The sequence below is a fragment of the Branchiostoma lanceolatum genome, chromosome 10 (genome assembly GCF_035083965.1).
Source record: "Branchiostoma lanceolatum isolate klBraLanc5 chromosome 10, klBraLanc5.hap2, whole genome shotgun sequence".
Classification (NCBI taxonomy): Eukaryota; Metazoa; Chordata; class Leptocardii; order Amphioxiformes; family Branchiostomatidae; genus Branchiostoma; species Branchiostoma lanceolatum.
Genome location: NC_089731.1, coordinates 18,152,036 through 18,176,206, shown reverse-complemented (window position 1 = coordinate 18,176,206; position 24,171 = coordinate 18,152,036). Strand labels below are relative to the sequence as shown.

Sequence of the window (24,171 nt, the reverse complement as noted above, 5' to 3'; positions counted from 1 at the left end):
TTTGGTCGGGCCCTTTCCTTGTGCCTTCGTCAAATTCGACAGCAAGTTTGCAAAAGAATCGCTAGATGTCGCTTCTCCATGGTCAGAAATATGCCGGAAACCGGAAACTGTCGTAAATACACACACGTGTTGCAACACGGAAGTAAACTTTGTTGTAAAATGGCAGGAGTCTTGCAGAACAAGTTTGTCCAGTGCTCGTCGCGTCCATTGCAGGTGCGTTTTGGTTGGATTTTCAGCTTTCTATGCCTTCGTTTGGATTCCCAACAATGCTTTTGAACACTTAACATCTATTAACTGTAAGTATAAAGTCGGGGGCTCAGAAGTTGCAAAATGTTACGAACCTCACGATTGTTTTTGAAGTTTTATCATACGTAACGTAACGTTAAACCTATGCTCCCCCAAACTATACCATTAATATCTCACTAAAGCCACAGAGACTGTTGACAAAATGATCCTGTCAATAGTGGGGAAATTTTCACCGTTGGCAGGATGATCCTGTCAGCAGTTAAAGTCGTAGAAAACGTGCACTGTTGACAGGAATCCTGCAAATTTGTCTACAGCTGACAGGATCATCCTGTCAACAGTGCGAATTTTTTCAACTGTTGACAGGATGATTCTGTCAACAGTGTGATTGCATCAAAGTTGCTGACAGCATCATCTTGTCAACAGCGCAATTGTTTTTACTATCATCCTGTCAACAGTGCGAATTTTTTCTACTGTTGACAGGATCAACTTGTCAACAGCCACTTCTGATGAAAAATGACACCTGTACAACTACTTAACATTATACTGTAATTCTTGTCACTTTCACTGTAACTTTATGTTCACTGTTTTCACGGTCACCTCTGTACCGTGAACTTATCATCACCGTGTTGTTATTTTTTATGATTCCATCACACATCCGTTCTGTATAGCACTTGCTGCCACAGTGAAGTTAACGTTCAGTGAAAATGTCCATTTTCCTTACACTGTGAAAGATAAAGTGAATTACAGTGTTTTAGAAGACCTCCAGAGGCCTAGGGAAATCTTATATTTCCTTGCAGCATATTTTTTTTCGGTTTGAGGGGCTTGTATGCCTGAAAAAGATGATAGCCAGAAAAATTACAATTTACCCACAGAAGATATAATATATAAAGATTCTGTAACTGTATCCAATCTAAATCACCAGAAATTCTTTCTGCAGAGCTGACAGCCTGGCCTTCCCCAGACCCAGTAATCTTTAACCTCTCCCACAGCGATTAAATGTTCCCTGGTCACATGTTTGTTTACTCAGGAAATAATAACTGATCATTAAATGTTCTTTTGACCTTAAAATTACCCACATGTAGTACGGCCACTTGTGACTAACATGCACATTTTCTAGAGAGTTCACAGACACCCCATGACCACAAAATAACAAACTAGTAAACTTGTATATCCACTTTGTATTGTTGTGTCTTTTTTTTCAAAAATGAATAAAGATTATGTTAAAAAAAAAAAAAAAAAAAAACTAGTAAACTTGTAACCTTATATACTAGTATGAATATTATCTCTAGACCTTTCACACGAACAATTCACCGATAGGCAAAAAATTGTTGGTGCTCCTGAATTTGCAGTTAAACATTGCCACTTGCCTAAATTTGCCTTTAAATAAGCATTGCCAGGATCTCCCCATGTAGACCCCCTATAGATAATCCATTGTTTTTAATTGGAAATCTTTATCAATATCGGTCTTATTTTATTGTTCTTTATCAGAGTCGAAAAAAGTATATATGATTTTCAAATTCTTTAGCTGTCTGAAAATGTGGGTGACACTTACAAGTTACATACTAGTAATGTAAAAACAAAAACCTGATCTAGTTGGTATTCAGTATGTAAAAAATTGAAACTACTTGGTGATAAAAAGTCACATAGTTACCGAGCCATCATTTAGGGACCGTACTGGTCAAAACTTTAATTAAACCTCATTGCTGTGAGAAAATGAGACAATGGCATTTAGAATGGCATCAAAGAGATGCTAGCTGAAGTGCCCCTATGTTTACTTAATGCTAAGTAGATATAATTATGTGAGTGTAGGGTTGCAGCTATCCATACTGTTTTACAGTGTACTGGTGTAGGGCTCGAAATAGTGGGTGCATGTGCATCTGTGTGCACCTATTTTTTTTACTGTTGGTGCACCTAGATATTTTTGTACTCGATTGGGTAACGGAACCTTCTCTAGTGCACTAGTATACAGAACATTCTTGAAATGTAAGTGTCAGAAAAAGCAATATAGACTTTTGTAATGTACTTTATTTGATGTATAGCTTGGTTGATTGACATCTGGATAGAATTACATATTGATGTCCTTAAGAGAGGCAGTAGCGTCAAACTTATGTTTGCTGACATTCAACACCCACATTTTTTTCTGTGCACCTAATTCAATTATTCCCGAAAAAGAAGTTCCAACCCTGTTGTGCATGTACTAAGTACCCCTCAGAAAATTACATTTTAATTCACAAAAGCCTAGAAAAGTGCCACTAAAAAGCTGAGTGACTCAGCTTTAATACACTATCTGTAACCGACATTAAATGTCCGATTTCTCTTCATTGTGGTTCAAACTCTCTTCAAGTTCAAACAGATTGTTAACAAGATGTTTTGCTTGATTCAAAATACTGAAAATTATCAGTAATCTTCAGGTTAAAGTTAACATTATCAAAAGAATGTTGATAAAATGTAATTTGGAGAGGACTTTCTGCATAATTGTCTGAAACATTCACCCACCCATGCACACACCTACATACATATTATAATTTCCAGCATCAGAATCTAGATACATGTATAGAGGCATAATTGAGCTCAATGTACATAATGCATGAAGATAATTGCTGCCAACTCCTGGTTTCTCAGTAATGCAATCAACTTTATAGAGCCGATGGTCTGTCGACTGTAGCTGTCATATCCTCCTATCTACTCACCCAGGTCAGACTACTGTACAGACTACTGTTAATCAACTTTGTGACTCTTTTTAGTAACATGCATTAGCATCTTTTATCTATTCCGTATGTCTTGTTTCGGGGTTGTAGCGGCCCTACTATTCATATCTGGCATTATGCATATGGCATTGTCCAGAAACATAGTTGACTTGCCCCCAAAAGTTTTACTAGTACTAGTATATAAGCTCATCGATAAAGGTCCAGGCCGAGATTTTTCAGGAAATTGCCTGCGTATGTGTTTACTATATTCATCTACTTTTGAGGTCACAGGTTTAAAGTATATCACCGTAGGTGTTTCACATCTGCAGCTGAAATGATTTCGTAGTGTTAGTCATACAAGGGAGATATATTTGATATTCGGGTAACATTCACAACAAAACAAAATTTTACAAGACAGCATTCACTTGTATTGTATCATATTGTATTGTATTGTATACATAGAGAAATGTTGGAGGCAGGCATTTTGAAACTGCTAACAGTCATTTGACTGACCCTGAACATTTTTCATTTCTGAATTCCCAGGTTGAAATGAACGTCTGAGTACAGCACCCTTCAACATGACGAGAAACAGTAGAACACTAATGTGTGGGTCCATCTGGAGGTATCTAATCATCATCTTTTCGCTACTCGTAGCGTCACGACATTGCGACGTTGCTGCCGACAGCCAAATACTGCAGAAATGCCACTTGAAGCCGTTTGGTTGTCATAAGCCACCGTCAGAAACGGTCAAGGTTGTCAACACCGTCCCCGACCCCGAAACTTTCTACCGCGACTTCATCCAAACGAGCACACCCGTTCTCATGAAGGGAGGGGCAGCTCATTGGCCGGCCATTCAGAAATGGCCCGGAAACGAAGCTTATCTCGTGGAAGAATTCGGGGACGAAGTCTTGAAGGTGGACTACAGTAAGGCATGGAATAACGACTTTCCCAAGAAGAAGAGGATGAAGATTAGAGACTTCTTGAAGATTTACCGTGAGGAGTCGGTGTATCTGGACTCCCCCGTGGGCCTTAGAAGTCTGTTCTACAAAGACATGGAGCTACCGGCATGTCTGGACTGTCCCGACCAGGCTGCAAAGGTAAATATCGTTGGATTATATGGTGAATCTGTATTCTATTATCTTTGCCTTGTGTGTGCTTAGTCCAGTGGTTAGCGATCTTGCCTCTGGAACTAGAAGCCCCGGGTTCGATACCGGCTGTGTTGCTCATGATCATCCGACATGCGCTCTACCAGAAAGGGTCGCAGTCCTTAGGACGGGACGTTAAGCCGTGGTCCACTGTTAATTGTGCTTGTCGAAAAGAGCTAGGGGAATTTCCCCGGTACAATGAACCTGTAAATACTGTACATATATAGCGTCTGTCTTTCTGTCACGACCAGTAGAAGATCAGCTCATCTGTTCATTGAGTTCATTTGAGCTAAACTGGTTCGAGATCAATTTCCTTTCCATCTTTGTCAAGAAGGATAATAGATATGTTTTTCGAGGCTGTATGTGTGTCTGTATGTGTGTTGCCATTATAACTCAAGAATCTGAGAGAATGGATCATTTGATATGGTAGGAGTCAGGTCCCAGTTGACAGTTATAAATATGCTATGCAGTAACATGTGCAGGGTTAAAGTGATTCTACTATTCCCTCTCCTAGTTGACAGGTATAAACATCACTGTCAGGCTTTCAGCTAGGATTTATAGACTGACCGTTTCCGAAAAATTTGGGAGGGGGACTCTTCCCCAATAGGATCTTCAAATTAACAACTACCCGATTGCTTTGCATGTCAATAAACTTTTTATGCTGTCTCAGTGTCTGGTATGAGGGAAAAACAATAGTCGCAGCGTGTCTGTAATTACCAAGGAAACAGGGTGTCCTCTGGGTGTCCCCTGAAAAGGAGGGCCGCTGATTTCTTTGATTCCTACTGTAGGGCATCCAGAAGACGCCCTGACACCCTGCTGGCTAATAGTGGTCGCTGTACAGGTAACATGTGCAGGGTTAAAGTGATTGTGCTGTGCTTTCTCCCCAGTTGACAGGTTTTAACATGCTGTACAGGTAACATGTGCAGGGTTAAAGTGACTGTGCTGTTCTTTCTGCCCAGTTGACAGGTTTTAACATGCTGTACAGCTCAGGGAACACCAGTTACGTGATCCACCATGATGGGCAGGACAACATCCTAACGTTGGTGTCGGGGAGGAAAAGTGTCGTGGTCATCGATCCCAAGTTCGCCAAGCACTTGTATGCCAATGACTTCACTGTGCTACCAGGTATAGACGCAATCAAACGGTTATCTGGGGCATTTTACTTAAAATTTGTTTAGGCCATGTTGTTTAGATTATATGGATGACGTCCTCTTGGAACCCCAAAACTGATGCAAGCATGAGACAAAACATGGTTTAAGGGCCCCTCTCACCGGGATGCAACTAGTTTACGACTAAAAGTGGCGATGATTTGGCTAGTTTCCCTACATGTAGCACTCACACTGAGGCGCGACGCATTTGCAAATGTAGCCCTGCTGAGCAGGGTATCAGAAACCGCAGTGTTGCTACTGAATCAAAACCAATGTGAAAGGTCTCAAACTCATCAAAGATTAATCATAAATAATCCTCATAAAAGGATGATACTCGACACAACATGATTAACATATTATGAAATATAAGCATAACGTTAGACTACTACCAAAACGAACTGACACGAATGATATACCAGATTTCACTTTATTATGTGTTTTGTATCATATATGTGTGATGATATATATCTATAGGTTTATTAGAGCAAACAAACCTTGAAACTGACTTTAGTTATTACTTTTTACAAAATAAATGACACCTTTTGGCGACTAACAGGGACCTATTGGCGACTATTGGTTCCAATTAAGTAGGGGGCCAATATTGGAAACTAGTTAGCAACTACATTTTGTAGTTGGCAACTATAGTTGGCAACTAGTTCTCGTCCAGTCACCTCTTGCTTTTTTTTTAACTGGCCAAAAAAACTCGCCACCGCGGGAGACGAATTGGCGTTCAGAGGAAACCGCGTGGCAACTACTCGGCTTCTGTGTGAAACTAGTTGGCGACTGTCATTTGCAACTACGGTAGTCGCCAACTAGTTGCATCCGAGTGAGAGGGGCCCTTTAGCAAATGAAGAGAGTTGCCTTCATTATTAATCATATGGAATCTAAGTGGTCAGGAAAGTTTGATGAATGATTGTAACACATGCACTTGGTATGGTATACCAAGCTATAGATTATTCATTCTTGTTCTTTCACATTATTCTTCTTTTTTGACTTTTGAATTGACTTTCAATTGGCATTCTGCGACATTAGTTATAACTATCTAGTTCCTGAATTTTTTTTCAATTTACAGCATGTATTTTCTCATTTTCCACCAGCTTTGTACATTTTACAGTTATGGTCAAAAACGTTTTTTAAACATGGTCGGATGATGCTCAATCAGCGTACGCGGGAATTCAATGCATGCGAGAACACACAAGAACAATCACATGTGTCTTCAGAGTTTGACAAATGTTGATGCGTGTGGGGTTGTCATTCACATAATCTGGTAGCTTTTTGTGACCTTCTTGTAAACGGACTCATTCTGGAACAATTTTGGCATTGTCTTGAAATTATGGCAGGTCTCCCATTCGGGTGAATGGTGTAAATCACCGTATGACTGATACGAGATGGAGGTTCGCCAGGCCTCCATCCAGGTGATTTGTAGTGAATCACCAACTCCAGACAGAAGGATTTGGACTATCGCACACCGGGGCATGCCCCTACTCTTTTTCCAAAGGTGTGGTGGGCTCTTTTACGTGTGCGGGGCATGGCTCTCCCCAAACACGGGACCTCCATTTAACGTCCTATCCGAGGGACGTCCCTTACCCTAGATGAGCTTGGAACACATTTACACCTGAGTGAAGTAAGAAAAGTCTTGTTAAGTGCCTTTCCCAAGGGCACAACGTCGGGGCGCAAGTTCGGACATGTCTCTAGGCACAACCTATAGGATTAGATCTCGTGTCCAATTGTTTGACAGCCGCGCACTCTACACTTGCGCCACACGCCGCCCTAGATGTAGTGGACAACAACCCACTACCCCTTTGGTTTCAAAACTATTGCACATGATCTTTACCTTTTTACCTAATGATGAGAGAAGATGTTGTGTTATCTAACTTTCTTGTTCTATGATGTTAGGGTTGGCACCGCTGGAACCTGAAAAAATCGACCTGGTCAAGTTCCCACTTGTAGCTGAGGTGGACTACGCCATTGCTGAGTTGGAGGCAGGGGACATGTTATACATTCCACAAATGTGGTTTCACACGGTAATTAACCTTTTGGCATTAGTTGACATAGTTATTCTCTGTTAGGTGAAGCTTTAAGAGAGCTTTTCTGTTGGCAGATGGTGCAGGGTAGCTTGTCTTGCCTACATTTGTTAAATGATATCGTGTTTATTTTATTTATTGGTTCGGCATGTTAATGTCAGGGTTGCCCAACTAGCGGAAGGTTATTACTAAGGGCAAACCCATGTGATAGTGCTGCGTACCGGAACTGTGTACCGGTACTGTACCGTAAACATTTATTAGGTACAGGTCCAAAATAATGGATCGTGAAGTACCCGTGTACTGTACCGATTTAAATTTACACCAAGCACAGTATGTGCCTATTTTGTCACTGATTTCCTGACCTCATGGCCTCATGCAACACCAAACGTGACCAAAGTGACACCTTGGAACAGCGTAACTAATGTGCAACAGATCATTCAGGCAGGCAGGGAGTTATGAAGGGAATTTGGTGGTAGGAAACCTAGTTATGTTCTTTGAATAAAGGTACAGACAAGTTAAAAACAGTTTATTCGATATAATCTGTAGTTATTGAAGAGGTTCAGAGAAACACATGTTAATTTTTCAAACAAATTGTTCAGGTACAGATACAGGTCCGGACCTGTACCTAAACCTCTGTACCGGTACCTGTTCCTGATGTTACCTTTAGGTATGCAGCACTACAAATTGTGACGCCGACTGTAGGTTTTTGGACCATCGCACACCGGGGCATGCCCCTACTCTTTTTCCAAAGGTGTGGTGGGTTCTTTTACGTGCGCGGGGTGTGGCTCCCAAACACGGGACCTCCATTTAACGTCCTATCCGAGGGACGTCCCTAACCCTAGATGAGCTTGGTACACATTTACACCTGAGTGAAGTGAGGAAAGTCGTGTTAAGTGCCTTTCCCAAGGGCACAGCGTCGGGGCGCAAGTTCAGACATGTCGGGGGCAGTTCTGGATCGAACTGGGGTTCCCTTGTTTGACAGTTGAATGTTTTATCCATTATGCCACTTACATGTATATCGTGTAAATGACCCACCCCAAGGTGTCTACAGTGTCATAAGGCCTGGGCGGCTCCTATAACCACCAAATAGACTACAGAGTTTGCGAAGCGAATGAGGTTATTTATGAGGTGGTTATAGTGTCAGATTCTTTCATGGTCATGCCATGGTCATAAAACCATCAAATATACCACCGAGTTTGCAAAGTGGATCTAAATAAAATCAGAAGTCATAGTATATCAGAATGTTCTTCAGAATTAGATTTGAAAAAATACTATGTAAGGCCACACCAATTTATTTTCTTGGTTAACGGAATAAAGAAAAACTTATTAAACAAAAATGCTAGATTGGAAAAACAACATGAAAACAGAATCTCAGAGGAAAGTTTGTACTTTGGTGCACACAATTCCAGGGGGTGAACAGGGTCAGGTGCAATTTTTCACAAGTTTGCTAAAACTAAAAATCTGTTAACCAAGAAATTAAATTGGTGTTTTTCGCAAGCCGTGGTGTAAGGTTCCGAACCGGCTGCCGTGTTCATTGTGACGTCATGACTGGGCATTAGTCAATCACCTGGTGAGAAGATCAGATAAGAATAAAGAGCTGGATCCATGGAGGTATAGTTTCTGATGGTTCAATGTTACATTACATCAGAAGGGTGTGTATTCGTTTTAAACGTTTGTATTCCTTGAATGATGCTACTCCTATTTCAGATAATAAGAAAATGTTGTATTGTGTCTTATGCCCTTTAAAGGTGAAATCAAAAGGAGACCCCAACATTGCCTTCAGCATTTGGTTCACCTCGTTTCCACAATGTGACGACAGAATGGAGGAAGAGTTCGACCCTGATGTGATGGTTGTAGAGAGCACAGCCGTGTACCTACAGTGTGTAAAGGAGCAACCACCAGAAATCAGCTGTAAACCGGGACCTCCACGGTCGCTGAGTGAGGTAACCATTGCTAACTGTACTTCTGTCATCATTTTTGAGCTTAAAGGCTTTCTTGTTAAAGGCGCCCTAAGCGATTTCAGGGGGTAAAACTGGAAATATTCTGGATAAAGCAATCTATATGAAATTAGCATTTACTTCCCCACATTTGCATCATTATTTCATACTTTGGGCGTTTAAAAAGAGCACAGAAACATTAGCCATAAAAGGAGTATTTTAATTTAAAAAAAATTGTACCACCCAATAATCAGCCCAGAATCCAGCCGCAACCGTTTTCTGTGAACAATTTTCGCTAACTTCCGGCCGTATGACGTGACAAGGTCCAAGCACATTGAACCATGACCACGTGATCATCTCACCGGAAGCGTTCAGGACTTATCGGACAGAATCGCGCATGTTCCGAAGATTTGAAATGATGGCTAGCCTCCAAGCACTCAGATATACAATGACCTCCCACCAACACAGCAACATCACATCTTTGCTCCATGATGGTCGATATGCAATAGGATAGTGTTATTCAATTTTAACTTACTTTGGATAGAAATCACTAAAAATGGATTTTGAAAATACGAGTTTAAACGCCCTAATAATACTTAATGTTTGGGACTGCATTGTTAGCGGTAACACCTAGCTTCAGTTCACTGTGAACTAGTCAGTATTACGAAGATGGCTGACAGCTGTCGAAACGTTGACTCTTGTAAAATGCTTGGTTGTGAATAAAAGAACCTTGCTACCGTATTGTCTCGAATAAAGTACGCACTTTTTAAGCATTTCAAAATTCAAAAGGCACCACAAATCATTGCTAAAGTCAGGGTGCGTACTTTATTTGAGGTTATTGCCAGGACAAATTGGAAAAGGACCTCAAACTCAAACCCTTGCTTAATCAAACCAGAAACCCAGCTGCGGTGAAACAATACATGGCTCAATACCTGCCAATTTGTAACTTGTCATAGGCAATCCTCAAGTTTGCAGAGACGATGCTGGCGTACTTTAATCGAGAAAATACGGTATTCAACCTTCTTGTTCTTTAGATCATAGAGTCGTTGCCACAAGAGACCAAGGAAGGATGGGTGCAGGGCTACAAGTCTGGGGATATGAAGGAGGTTGAACCTGTGCCAGACAAGAAGATGGCAAGTGGATATACCAGTAAGAGCTATGATATCATAATAAGATTTATTGGTAGCATGTAGTCTAATATGTTTAACTGTTTTGTAGATTATACACTACCGAAAATCTTTTTTCTTGTTTTTTTCTTATTTTTCTTGTTTTCTTTTGTTGAGAAATATTTTCTTAAACAAAGAAAAACAAGAAATTTCAAGAAACCTTCTGCAAAGTCTTGTCTATGTCAATTCTTACATAAAGAATCTTACTCCAGCACCTTTTTTTTCTTAAGTTAAGAAAATATTTCTAGCATGATGTTTTAGTTTTTACAATAAAAATTTTCTAGAAAAATTGTCTTTTGCTGTCTTACTAAGATTTGTTTTGTGTTTGGTTAGATATGGTATTCTTACAGATTCTTTCCTTAAGAAATTTTATTGAAAATTTGATTCTACTAAGAATAGTTTTTTTGAACTTTCTTGGTTTAAGAAAGTTCAAGAAATAAATTCTTAGATGCTGTGAATTCTTGTTTGTGCTCAAAACAGGGATTTAAAAAGCATGTACATCTTGAAAAAACACTTGAAAAGTTAACAGCATGTACTTGAAAAAGCATCATGCTTCACCTCAATTAAGGATGACTGCTTTCTTTTACCTTTTACCTTTCAACTAAAATTATGGCTGTATACTGGCTACGCTAAGATTTTATTGGACTTTTCCCATTGACACAAGTATTAAGAATTCTGTCTATATATAATGATCACCTGTCTACATAGTCCAAATTTTACTGGTGCCCTGAGTGGTCGTCTTGGGCAGTTTAGATTGTACTTAAAAGTAGACATGAAATGCAAAACATTTTATGGTTTATCTAACTTTTTTTTTCCTTTTAGTTCCTGTTCTTGGCTTAGGCACAGCCCGTATGTTCCAGCAGACCTATGAAGCCGTGTTATATGCATTAAAGTCTGGATACAGGTGAGCTTATAGGTTTTATTTGATAAATGCCTGAATTGCTGATAATCTTATTATTTCATTTGTTATCAAAATTTTCATGTTGTTGACTGAAAATCTATGACAATTAAACCTTATTAATAATACTTTCAACATCTTTTCATGCCATGGGCCGTGATAACATTGGATAAATGTGTTCCGGGCTGATTAATATTTTACAGTATTCCAGGGGCTTCCGTTCAATAATTTGAAATTATTACTACTTCTGATGTATTTTGCATTGAAATGTGTGTTTGCATAAACACAAAGTAATAATTACATATTACAATGTATATGCATGGCGTATTCGGTATCCCCACCCCCCGTCTCAACCCTAACGTTAGTGATAAAGAATATGCCATGTGATATTCTCTGTTTGTATGGTCCCCTTTTGGTTTTGTTCATTCATTAGTTTGTTGGTTGGTTGGCTGGGTGACTGGTTGATTAGCTGCTTAGCTCAGGATGGATGGTTTAAGGGAGATGAAAGAAAGGAAACTATTATATTTCTGTGAGGATCCTTTCTCAATGGCATTTCCTTTTGTTCCATCTGCACAGGATAAATATCAAATTCGGTAGATCCGCGGGTCGAATTTAGATCCTAGGGTCGGCCCCAGCTTGGATGTGTAAGAGATGCATTATTTCGTGATATCGGACGGTGATGCAAATCTGGTGGCCTTGTGCATAAGGGAGTTTTAGGCGTAAGCCTCAAGCACCAAACCTCTGCACAAAACACTTATCAAGAAGAGTAGGGGTGACCCAGTGTGCTTGATAAAAAACATGTTGCAGCAAAACCACATCGCACTACTACTAGTTACCTCAGTAAAAAAATGATTGCTTTATCTTTGCCTTACAGAATGATTGACACTGCACAGTCTTACAAGTATTCGGAGGAGTCTATTGGTCGAGCCATCAAGGATTCGGGCGTCCCCCGCGAGGATATCTTCCTCATCACCAAACTGGCTCCAAAGTTCTTTGGCTTCAGTTCAACCAAGAAGTCTGTGGACGAGTCTCTTGAGAAACTGGGCACGGACTATGTCGACCTGTTCCTTATCCACTCACCAGACTGCCAGGAGGAGGCAGATGATAACGATGATGATGATGATTCCTTTAGATGCCCCAAGGATAATCCCAAGGCGTCTTGGGAAGAGAGCTGGAAGGCCATGGAGGAGCTCCACAAGGAGGGGAAAATCCGGAGCCTGGGAGTGAGCAACTTCTTCCCCAAACATCTAAAGAAGCTGGTGTCCATGGCGGAGGTGCCCGTTTCGCTCGTACAGAACTGGTTCGACCCGATCTTCCGCGACGAGGCAACAAGAAAGTTCTGCCTTCAGCACGGTATCGTGTACCAAGGATTCAGCACGCTCGGAACGCAGTGGTCCGAGATCATCGACGACCGGTTCATGGCGAACCCCATTCTCGTAAATCCAACTCTCCATAGCCTCTCCATATCACTTGATATGTCGGTGCCCAATATTGTCCTACGCTGGGCCATACAGAAGGGCGTGGTCGTGATTCCCAAAGCGGTGACGGAAAAGTACATCCTGAACAACCTTAATGTCCTGGACATTGACCTGAGCGAGGAGGTCATGACAACAATTGACCTCAGCATCACTCCCATAGAGATCGACGAAGACGGGGAGCCAATCCTTGACGACGCTGCGGTGAACAGGATCATGGGAATTGAGAACCCTCCAATCCATATCCCAGATTTCAGGATGCCCAGTGGACACACAAGTATGTATCATACATGAAAATATAGTGGATTTCAAAATATATCAGTCATCTTTGACCTATTTCAAATTTGGTAGACCAAAAAAATAATTATTTGTCATATACAGTAGAAGCCACTTAATTGCATGATGGATAAATGCACACTTCTGTTAATTGCACGAAATCCCAAAATCCCAAACCGGTTCCCATTCACTCTATTATTAGTGACTTTGCATTTCTGTACAACGCATCGTCACCAATGCCGGATAACTGCACAAAAATTTGTCAAACATTGTTGACAAGACTAAAAAGTGTGCTAAAAATCTGCAAACGCGATACAAATGAGCCGAAAACTGCCTGTGTAAAGGCGTAATACCGCCAATATGTGTTAAGTTGTTTTGAGGTACTTGCTTTTAAAGGGGCATATTGTAGAATCTGGTGGGCAAAAACTACAAATAGTAAGAATTTTTAAGATCTACACTAACATTCACATTTGTAACTTATCTGTTACTTATTTCCAACATATTCCCTACATTTTGACACATTTCCAGCATTAATAAACGACAAAAAACGCAAAACGTGTGAAATCTGGTTCATTTACATGTTGACTTGCGTCCCGCAAGTTAATATGCAGATGAGCCATCGTAGAACGCTACGAAAAATCCGAATCGACCGTTATGGTCGGAGTTCGAGCGTCATAGGAAAATCACCACAAGTAAACAAACTTCAGAACGTCGGGCATTCGATCGCGTGTTCGGTGGTTCGTCGGAATGTTGGACAAGATGGCGGCCAATTCAAGCGGCGGCTGGGATTGCGTATATAATTTTTTTTCAAGACGTTCGCACGACACTACAAAGTCGCATCCTTACGTGATGAATATTGCTGTGCAGTGTAATAAGGTAGATTCAACTAATGATGTAGAAAGATAATCAAAAACAAAGAATTTTGTTTTATGTTCATGTCACAATATGCCCCTTTAAAAGACTTTACTGAAGGTACTTTTACTGTATTTACAATGCTACTTGAGGTATGTCGGTGATTTTTTATTATAGCTTATTAAATTTTGTTTATAGTTCACCACAGTAGATACAAAACACTCAATTCAGTACAGAATTTAGTAAAATGATTGGTTGGCATACTTTTGTAGCATGCTTGAGGAAAATGACAACATTTTGTTTGTTAGGAATTATTTTGAGCAAAAATCACAAGTATGGCTTAACGTGATCACAATTATAGAATCACAAATTATTTCTGAATTTCTTTCAGTTCCAGTCTTTGGCTTAGGGACAGCTGGGATGATGGACAAGACCTATGACCTGGTGCTGTTTGCACTGAATGCTGGGTACAGGTAAGCTGTCAATCAAAACCTTAGGGGTAGGGGCTGTCATTTCAGAGGTAACGTTAGTTATCATTTGACAGATATTGTCCTGATGATGATCTTATGTTTCATGTTGGAGCTAGATTATCATTAATGATAATTGATATTTGATGACAGAATAATTCATATCATTATTATTATGTTTAGCCATACCTACTATGGCTCAACATATTGTTTTTGTTCATGTTCTTCTTCTCCTTCTTCTTCTGCCAAATCTTCAAATTGATTCAACTCCGCTATGTTTTAATCAACCGACCTGAAATTTGGCATGGAGGTAAAGAAGGCAAATACCCTCAGGCAATTTTTTTCATTTTTTTTAAACAGACCTGAAAATTTTTATGGAGGTTTTTTGGGGCATGTTTAGACAATTTTTATATTTTGGGCTCCTGTGCCCTGGTATTTCAAGCAAGTGACCTGAAATTCGGTACAAGGGTGCCTTGAACATGTCCTTACAGGACTTCAATCACATTTCTGGTGTACATCACTTCAAAATGCTTCATTTTGGGGACTTTTGGACCCATTTTCAGACCAAAAACAGGCCAAAAGTGGTATCCCTGTTTCATGTTCTATTTGCTGCTGGCCAAGGAATCCATGTTCTATCTAAGGATCCCCGCGTTCCATTTGCTACTAGCCAAAGAACACGTGTTCTTTTCAGGTTTCCTGAGGTCATATTGCAGGAACACACGCAAGCCTTTGCAGTAAGAAGCTCTTGGGGTCTCGCAGAACTTGTAGAGAGATTTTTTTTGCACGGGTGATTTTAGAACAGTCAATTTATGCATCGGGAGGGAGATTGGCGAAGTATGATGCTCTCGTAAATGTTGCCTTTCTACATGCAGTAATTATATTTCGATTTGCCCAGGTGTTATTTTGGGACAGCCCACTTCTTGCATGGGGAGGAGTATGGGCGAAACATGCTGTATTTGCTCAGGGGTAAATGACGGCCTTTCTAGTTTTGTATAATTTTGATCTATTTCTTTATAGATTGTAAATTGTGATTTGATAATCACACTTATTTATTGTGAATCTTACTTATTATGTTTACAACTCAATTCATTTTGTAGTTCCTCTTTTTTCCATTTGTTTCATTATATAGGATTTATGGTACAATTTCAATTTGTTCTTTCGTTGATTTTGATTAGTTTTGATTATGTATAATTTTGTAAAAATTCCTATTGTCTAGTTTAGGGGAGGCCCATGAAAAGCCACCTAGGCTTCTGGCCCCGCCTGCATGTTTTTCTTTTTTCCCTGTTTATCTTTTAATAATTGTACATATATGCAAATAAACAAACAAACAAACAAAAACAAACAAACAATGATCTATTACATAGATTACAGTTAGATAGTAGTTTCATTCAAGTCCAGAAGCTTGCAAGTAGCAACTTCCAAACGCAAATGGCTGCTTTAATAGCTGTATTTCTAGAATTTAAAGGTTGGAATGAAAAAGCCTTGTAGCATGTGTTGTCCAGCGGTTAGTGGACCTGGAACAAGAAACCACAAGTCGATTTTGGCTGTGTCCTGACATGCAGTCTACTGGAAAAAATTGCAGTCCTGTATAGGAAGGGAAGTTAAGCTGTGGTCCACTGTTCATTGTGCTTGTTGAACAAAATTAAGGAGTTTCCCCAGTACAATGAGCCTATATGAATACTGTACATGGCGTCTGTCTTCTCTGTCATGACCAGTGGAAGATTAATTTAGTGAGCTCAAGTCAGACTTTTTAACTTTACTAGTAAGACTGTTTCTTACCTTGCAGGATGATTGACACTGCGCAGTCCTATTATCGCTACCACTCTGAAGAAGAAGTCGGTCGGGCCATAAAAGACTCGGGCATCCCTCGAGAAGACATCTTCCTCGTCACAAAGCTCGCCCCGAGATTCTTCGGCCATGACTTGACGCTCGACTCTGTCCAGGAGTCACTTGAGAAGCTAGGAATGGACTATATCGATCTTCTCTTGATCCATGATCAAAATTGCAGCGACCCTCATTTTCAGTGCGCCCCCGACGAGCCAAAAGGATCGTGGGAAGAGAGCTGGAAGGCCATGGAGGAGCTTCATAACGAGGGCAAAGTTCGCAGTCTGGGGGTCAGCAACTTCTACCCAAAACACCTGGAGAAACTGGTGTCCATGGCGGAGGTTCCCGTGTCCGTCGTACAGAACTGGTTCGACCCGTTCTACCGCGACGAGGCCACGAGAGAGTTCTGTGAACAGCACGGGATCGTGTACCAGGGGTACAGCACGCTGGGCGGCATGTGGACGGACTGGATGTATAGGAAGAAGACCGTGGAACGAGTGAAGAATCCTGTCCTGGCAAGTCCCGTGTTGGGAAGACTTTCCAAAATCCTAGACATCCCCGTGGCCAACATCGTCCTGCGCTGGGCCTTACAGAAAGGTGTCATCCTCATTCCGAAGTCCACGAAGGAGAAGCATATCCTAACTAACCTTGAGGTTCTCCAAATGGAACTGGATGAGCTCAGTTTCCGCGTCGTGGAAGAAAAGATTGTTCCGGTCAAGATAAATGAGGATGGACAACCTTCAATCTATGAAGACGATGACGAATGGAACCGGATTATAGAAAGTGCGGATGATGGTAAACAAGAAGAAATACAAGTACAAAAGGACAATAAAGATCAGAAGAGAAATAATTTATTTGAGCTCGTGAATTTGGAAGATGAGACAATCTTTATTGGTTCTGATGATGGCAAGATGTATGCCTTTGATGGGGAGACCGGAAAAGTCAAGTGGACATTTAAAACAGGTTAGTTAAAGTGGATAACAGCATCACCAAGAAGGCAATGATGATGGCAATGGTAATTTTGTTATCAATGTCCATCTGCATCCTTCCACACACAAACAGATCTATGCACAAACAGACCTGTCCTTGGTGCTGAATGCCATCCACACTTAGCTATTGTGGGTACTGAACACTATATATACACAAATAGACCTGTTCTTGGTGCTGAATGCCATCCACACACAGAGCTGTACATGGAACTGAACACTATACAGAAACAAACCTGTCCTTAGTGCTGAATACCATCTACACAGAGCTATGCCTGGTAATGGACACTATACACATAGAAACAGATCTTGGTGCTGAATGCCATCCACACATAGCTATTGTGGGTACTGAACACTACAGACAAACAGACCTGTCCTTGGTGCTGAATGCCATCCACACATAGCTATTGTGGGTACTGAACACTACAGACAAACAGACCTGTCCTTGGTGCTGAATGCCATCCACACTTAGCTATTGTGGGTACTGAACACTACACACAAACAGACCTGTCCTTGGTGCTGAATGCCATCCACACATAGCTATTGTGGGTACTGAACACTACAGACAAACAGACCTGTCCTTGGTGCTGAATGCCATCCACACTTAGCTATTGTGGGTACTGAACACTACACACAAACAGACCTGTCCTTGGTGCTGAATGCCATCCACACAGCTATTGTGAGTACTGAACACTATACACGAACAGACCTGTCCTTGATGCTGAATGTCTTCCACACACACAGCTATTCTTGTAACTGAATACTATACACACAAAAACAAAGAAACAGACCTATCCTTGGTGCTGAATGCCATCCACGCAAAAATTGCAAAACTGTTCCTGATACCATGTAGTTAAAGAGACACAAACGACTGACATTTTTCACATTTGTTCCCTTGTTTCTAGAGGAGGATCTTGGTTCGTCTCCTGCCTTCAGTCCTGATCGGTCTGTGGTGTACTTCGGGACGGAGGATGGTCATGTCAACGCCTTACGTGCCACAGACGGACAAGTTGTGTGGAGATATAAGACAGGTTCGTAATGTAGCTCATTATTCATCAAATGGTCAAAAATGGTAATTTCTAATCATTAGAATTCGTACGAGCAAATCTAAGTTGAACTATCAATTGAGTAGCTCTTCAAACTTGCTAAAATGTTTTGTCTTTTTTTATTTATTGTTTGTGTTTTAATTGGTGTGGTTGTGTCTACTTAGATCTAAGTAAGTTAAGTATTCGAAAAAGCTGCAAAGGCTTTTTCTCAATATGGTACTGATCTAAGGCTACGACTGTGTCTGTTTCAGGTGGCTCGGTTACATGTTCCCCCACGGTTGGCGCCGATGGCACGGTCTACATCGGCACCCTGGATAACATGATGTACGCCTTCACGCCGGACGGGGCGGTGAAGTGGTCACGTGATCTTGGCGGACAAATCTGGACACACCCTGCTCTTGGACATGACGGTCGGCTGGTGTACGTGGGAGTGATGGCGGAAACCAACTTTAACGCCTTTGCGCTGGATTCACAGACAGGTAAAGCATTAGATGATGTTGTGTTGCGGTATCACTTAAAGAGCAAGGCTGGATTGTAAGACAAATTGTAAGATAAATTCAGCTAACGTAAACTCCCAGACCTCAGTCTGCTTCTGAATGCCGTGGTGTTCACATCAGTGAAGGGGCTCGCTGGCTAAGACAATTTACCAAGTATTGAAGTTACTTCAGCACATGTTTGAAATCATATAGTGTATAAAAGGAATCAAAGTATAGTTGCACATAAACAAGTCAGCTTTGTAGTACCTAACCAAGAATATGAAGCAATTACAACACTGGCCTGCCATGCTCACTGGTAGAATGTCTCAGACATTGGCTGTCAGTATACAAATTACATTTCTACAGAGCCCCTGAGTCTATACTGGTTTCTTAGACTATCAAGTAGTCACCACAATTGTATAAGTCATACTTCTAGACCCACAGCTATCAAAGCTAATTCAGCTCTGAGGAAAATATAGATACAATTCCAACTTTGAAGGGGTTACTTTGACAGTTGAAAACACAATGTAATGATTTTCGGAAAGTTGCCTGGCAAAGTTACATATTGTATTGATTACGTAGATTTGTTACACCTACACGTATCTGCGTTACTAGTATTTTGTTGGTTTGACAATGTTTTCTTCAAAAATTAGTGAGAGAAATACAGGATTTTTCAAACCTTGAGACGTCAGTTAATATGCAAATGATTTCCTGTCGTCTGCTCTAATCCGATTCTATTGTTCTTTGAGTCAGACGGGTAGAGATCCCCTACAGAGGATAATCCATTTATGATGTTGGGATGAGGGTTGGAGTCAATTTAGCTACTAACTCCCTGACACTCTAGGGTCACACCAATTTAATTTCTTGGTTAACAGATTTTTGATTTCAGCAAAAAAAATCATAAAAACTGAAGGCTGGGGTGAAAACTTGCACCTGGCTCTGTTCACTCCCTAATACTGTCTGCACCAAAGTAAAAATATTCCTCTGAGATTCTGTTTTCATGTTATTTTTCCAATCTAGCATTTTTTTTTAAATTTTATTCCGTTAACCAAGAAAAGTAAATTGGTTTGGTCTAAGAAGAGAAATAATCTAAATCTGCTGTAAAAGTTGTGTCAGTGGAGACATATTATGATTATATACTCTTTAAGACTTGTTTCTTTTTTCCAGGGACTCCCGCCTGGTCCTTCAAAGCAGCCGGTCCGATCTGGTCGGCCCCGATCCTGAGCCAGGACGGGCGGTACGTGTACTACAGTTCCCGCGACTCCCACATCTACACGCTGCGCGCAGACAGCGGCAGTCTGGTCAGGAAGTTTGACGTTGGGGAGGACCACGACGGGGTGGACTCTACGCCTGTCATCAACAGGGATGGGACACTGTTTTTGGGTAGGTAATGTAGAGGTTAATGTTAATGTGTTTGGTTACAGTAGAGTTTAGCTAATTAAGTTCACTGTCCCTGTAGCTCAACTGGTAGGGGCCTCACAGTTGAGCTCTTGGTTCCAATAAGTTGGAGACTGAGATACTTTTTCAGATACTGAGAAACAGCTTGGTTTGGGCTAGTGGCACACAGGGCAGCAAGTTTCCTTGCTCTTTCAGTAGCAGGGTATACTTTTATGGGGAGGGTTTGCTGGCCTTCCCCTTTAACATGCAAGAGGCACCTCCTTGAAAACAGGACCCCTATTATACGTCCCTTCCAAAAGACAGGTGCAGCCCCAACCAAGATGTCCTGTCCCAGGATTTGTACCAGGGTTATTTAGCAACTAATTGGAACCGAGAGCTCAACTGTAAGGCTGCTACCATTTGAGCTAAAGGGACCTATTTTCTTTTCTATGTAGCTAACTCTGAATATCATGTATCAAATCCCTACTTCAAGAAATAGAATGTATTATTGCTTGCCTCTAAGCTGTCACTAAGATCAGGATTAGTTGTCACAAATTACATATTGAAACAGGAAGGCACAACCGCACGCTTCTAAAACATAGACTTTGCCAATATTGTAAGAAGATGAGCGGCACTTCATTTTAGATTATAGACTTTACGATAAAGAAAAAAATGTTCTTTTCAAATGTATTTAAAGGAAAAATTCCCATACTTTGAAAATCTAAGCACAATTTATAAATTCATATTTTTGTTGCATCTAGACAACCCTTGTATAAGAAACATGATCTGTTTGTACATTATACACATATACAAAGAAGCGAGAAGTAGTTGACTCAACTGGATTAATTAGTTATCACTTTCGTCTGCCATGTATGCTTAAACTATGTAGTACTACTGAATATGATTCACTGTATATGTCACTTACATGTTAGTTAGGTTTATGTTAGACGACCTGTATCTAGCTCCTCGGGGCACGAATAAACAATAAAGGTCTTCATTCATTCATTCATTCATTCATTCATTCATTCATTCATTCATTCATTCATTCATTCATTCATTCATTCATTCAACAGCCACAGTAGGAGGGTCAGTTATGGCTGTGGACATCAGACGAGGGAAGCTACAGTGGGAGAAGATGTTGGGAGGGGAGATCATGTCTTCTCCCGTCCTGGACAACGATGGGTACCTGTACATCGGCTCTGGGGACGGACACCTCCTCAAAATCAAACAGAAAGGTCAGCCATACTTTCATTTTCAAATTTCAAATTTAGATATCTTTTCTTTTACATGACTTACAATGTATGTTACGCCAAAGATGATTACTCAAGCAACTGGATAAGATTTTGAAACAGTCAGACGTTTCAGACAGTATCCACTGTCTTTCGTCAGTGACTAACGATAGGACTGAGAACACCAGGTTTTATACCAAAACTCTGAATAGATATGTTAATGAGGTAAAGACAATTTAGGATGTCTTGAAGTATTCTTTAAAAAGAAGATTAATTCAAGACAAAGTTTATGCCAGTAGTTCAATTAGCTACTATTGTTCTAGTACAGTAACTAAATGTTGCTTGTCCGGGGGTGGGGGGTGGTGTGCAGTGCATTATCCCAGGTGCCTGAAAGTTGAACGCGTAGACCCCCTTTCCTGTTGAGGGCGGGGTTGTACATCCTCTCATATATTGCTTCTCTAATTCCCCGTTCGAACCAGCGTTCTTCACGATCTAGGATGTCCGTGGATTCGAAATTGAATGAGTGTCCCTGGTTGTGTTTTAGATGGTGGTAAATGGCAGAGGAGTAGCGGTTAGCGCTCTTTCTGCAATGTTCCTTGTACCTTTCTTTTAGTGGTCGACTTGTCTCCCCAATGTACATGTTATTGCAGTTCGGTTCCTCACATTTCAGTTTGTAGATGACATTGGCTTTGATGCCTTTTTCAGGCCTGTCTTTTGGATGGACTAGTTTCTGCCTGAGAGTTGAGTGAGGTTTGAAGTTAGTGGCAATGTTGAAGTTTTGGAAGATACGTCTGAGTTTTTCCGATACTCCTTGGATGTAGGGAATAGTAATGTTGACCTTGTTTCTGTTGGTCAATGGTCTGCACTTGAGTGTTTTCTTAGACTGGTCAGAAGGTTTGAGGGCCTTGTTGAAGGTCCAATTTTGGTAGCCACACTTGGCTAAAGCCACACGGAGATGTCTGTGTTCATCTGTTTTTGCTTCGTCTGAGGTAATGACATTGTCTGCTCGATGGAAGAGAGTTTTAATCACTGCTAGTTTGTGTTCCAAAGGGTGATGGGAATCAAAGGCCAGATATTGATCAGTGTGGGTCGGTTTCCTGTACACTTCGAACTGAAGGTTGCCATCCTTCTCTATGATGGTTTTGGTGTCTAAGAAGGGGAGCATGTTGTTTTGACATGACTCCTGTGTGAACTTGATGTTGTCATCTACCTGGTTAATATGGTTTAAAAGAGTTTTGGTATAAAACCTGGTGTTCTCAGTCCTATCGTTAGTCACTGACGAAAGACAGTGGATACTGTCTGAAACGTCTGACTGTTTCAAGATCTTATCCAGTTGCTTGAGTAATCATCTTTGGCGTATCTTATTACCTGGATGTCTAACCTTCATCAACGTACAATGTATGTTGTTTGATTTTTCATTTGATTATTGTCATTGTGCTTAATTATTTCTTTAGTACAGTTGATTATTTTTTATCTGGTACTGTCCACATGTTAATATTCTAACATTTGTCAAGAAGTTTCATCAATAACATATGGTTTTCATTTTCCATCAACAAATACATTGAGATGTCATTTATCTGTATAAAGATCATATTTCTATATTCTGACTGCTGAGGTAGCCATTTGGCACCAAGATTTGTATTGGTTACGGAGTCAGGCCGCAAAGAGGAAGGTTTTTCAACAATTTGTGCTAGAGTCGGGCAACTCATGGTAGACTGTATGGTTATTATAGTATAGTAGCGTCCATAGTCCAGTGATTTAACAACAGTCTGTCTCTGGAACAAAAGGTTGGGAGTTAAAATCAGGCATGGTATCGGAGGGGGGTGCAGTCTTTATAATGGCACGTTGAGCTGCGGTCCTCTATTCAATGTGCTTGTTGAAAAGAGCTAGAGGAATCCCTCCAGTACGATGAACCTGTAGATACTGTACATACATGTAGCATCTGTCTTCTCTGTCACGAAAAATGGAAGATTAGCTCTTCAATTAGCTAAACTGGTTCAAGATCACTTTTCACAGCCATGTTCTGTTTTCCAGATGGATCCGTCGTATGGAAGTTTCCCGCCGGTGAAGAGGTCTGGTCGAGCCCCAGATTGGACAAACATGGCCGTGTGTACATCGGTTCCATCAGCGGTCCGGTCTTCTGCGTGGATCGTGAGACGGGACGCGCCGTGTGGTCGTACGAGACCGAGGGGCCCGTCGTGGCGACGCCCCAGATCACGACGGAACACCAGTATGTGTACGACTATGGACAGGGGACGGAGACCAAGGACGAGCTGTAAACGGAGACACACCCATGTTCCCGCGCCCCCATGTTCCAACACACCTATATTTTTACACCCCTAGGTCAGGGTTAGGGGTAAGGGGTAGTAGTAGTCTTAGGGTTAGGGTTAGGGTGAGGTGTCAGAACATATATAGGGTGTTGGAACTTAGGGGTGTAATCTGTTCCGAGATCATAATGAAATTTGGAAAGATTGATCAAACTCAACGCACATTTTCTACTGAGAACCAAGGTGCTTCTTTCTTGCACATTAGGACTGAAAGGTTGCCCTATGCAGAACTTTCCCACTGCCTGTTTCATCACATCCATGTTCAAATGAGAAAGGCTAGCAGATGTTCTTGTTACTTTATCCAGACATTGATTTTGTTGCATATGGATGTACCCACCAAATCTTCTGGCTATTTTGAATCCTGAGTCATAGTACTGTTATGTGTTATGTATTAAACCAGGGTGCTACTAGTTCTTGTACTAGTAGACTTGCTCTACTGCTGCTACATTGTACATGTATGACTTTTTTAAGTCAGCTACATTTTAGCTTTGTATCTGTTTTTAAACAAATACAAAGCTGAAATTAAAGATAATTTTGAAAGGAAGAATTTGCCATTCTTTCTCACCAGCACATTTTTGCATTATT

The 24,171-nt window shown here is 40.9% G+C and overlaps 1 protein-coding gene across 1 annotated transcript; it reads left to right on the top strand.

Moving 5' to 3' along the window:
- The first annotated feature begins 101 nt into the window (after nucleotides 1-101).
- On the top strand, nucleotides 102-24,064 carry LOC136442919 (uncharacterized). The gene is made up of 15 exons (XM_066439949.1): nucleotides 102-213; nucleotides 3,477-4,030; nucleotides 5,038-5,203; nucleotides 7,123-7,250; nucleotides 8,999-9,193; nucleotides 10,222-10,336; nucleotides 11,176-11,257; nucleotides 12,126-13,003; nucleotides 14,246-14,327; nucleotides 16,108-17,108; nucleotides 18,037-18,162; nucleotides 18,429-18,656; nucleotides 19,821-20,036; nucleotides 21,104-21,265; nucleotides 23,294-24,064. Exons 2-15 carry the CDS (start codon nucleotides 3,512-3,514, stop codon nucleotides 23,536-23,538), a joined length of 4,143 nt encoding a protein of 1,380 aa, XP_066296046.1. The 5' UTR covers nucleotides 102-213; nucleotides 3,477-3,511; the 3' UTR covers nucleotides 23,539-24,064.
- Nucleotides 24,065-24,171: the final 107 nt, after the last annotated feature.

What these genes read in the sequence shown, in the direction of transcription:
- LOC136442919 (XM_066439949.1), top strand. Translation starts at nt 3,512, where the DNA reads ATGACGAGAAACAGTAGAACACTAATGTGTGGGTCCATCTGGAGGTAT. An exon ending in GCACTGAATGCTGGGTACAG is followed by an intron (nt 14,328 to 16,107) that starts GTAAGCTGTCAA and finishes CTTACCTTGCAG; the next exon opens with GATGATTGACACTGCGCAGT. An exon ending in TGCGCTGGATTCACAGACAG is followed by an intron (nt 18,657 to 19,820) that starts GTAAAGCATTAG and finishes TCTTTTTTCCAG; the next exon opens with GGACTCCCGCCTGGTCCTTC.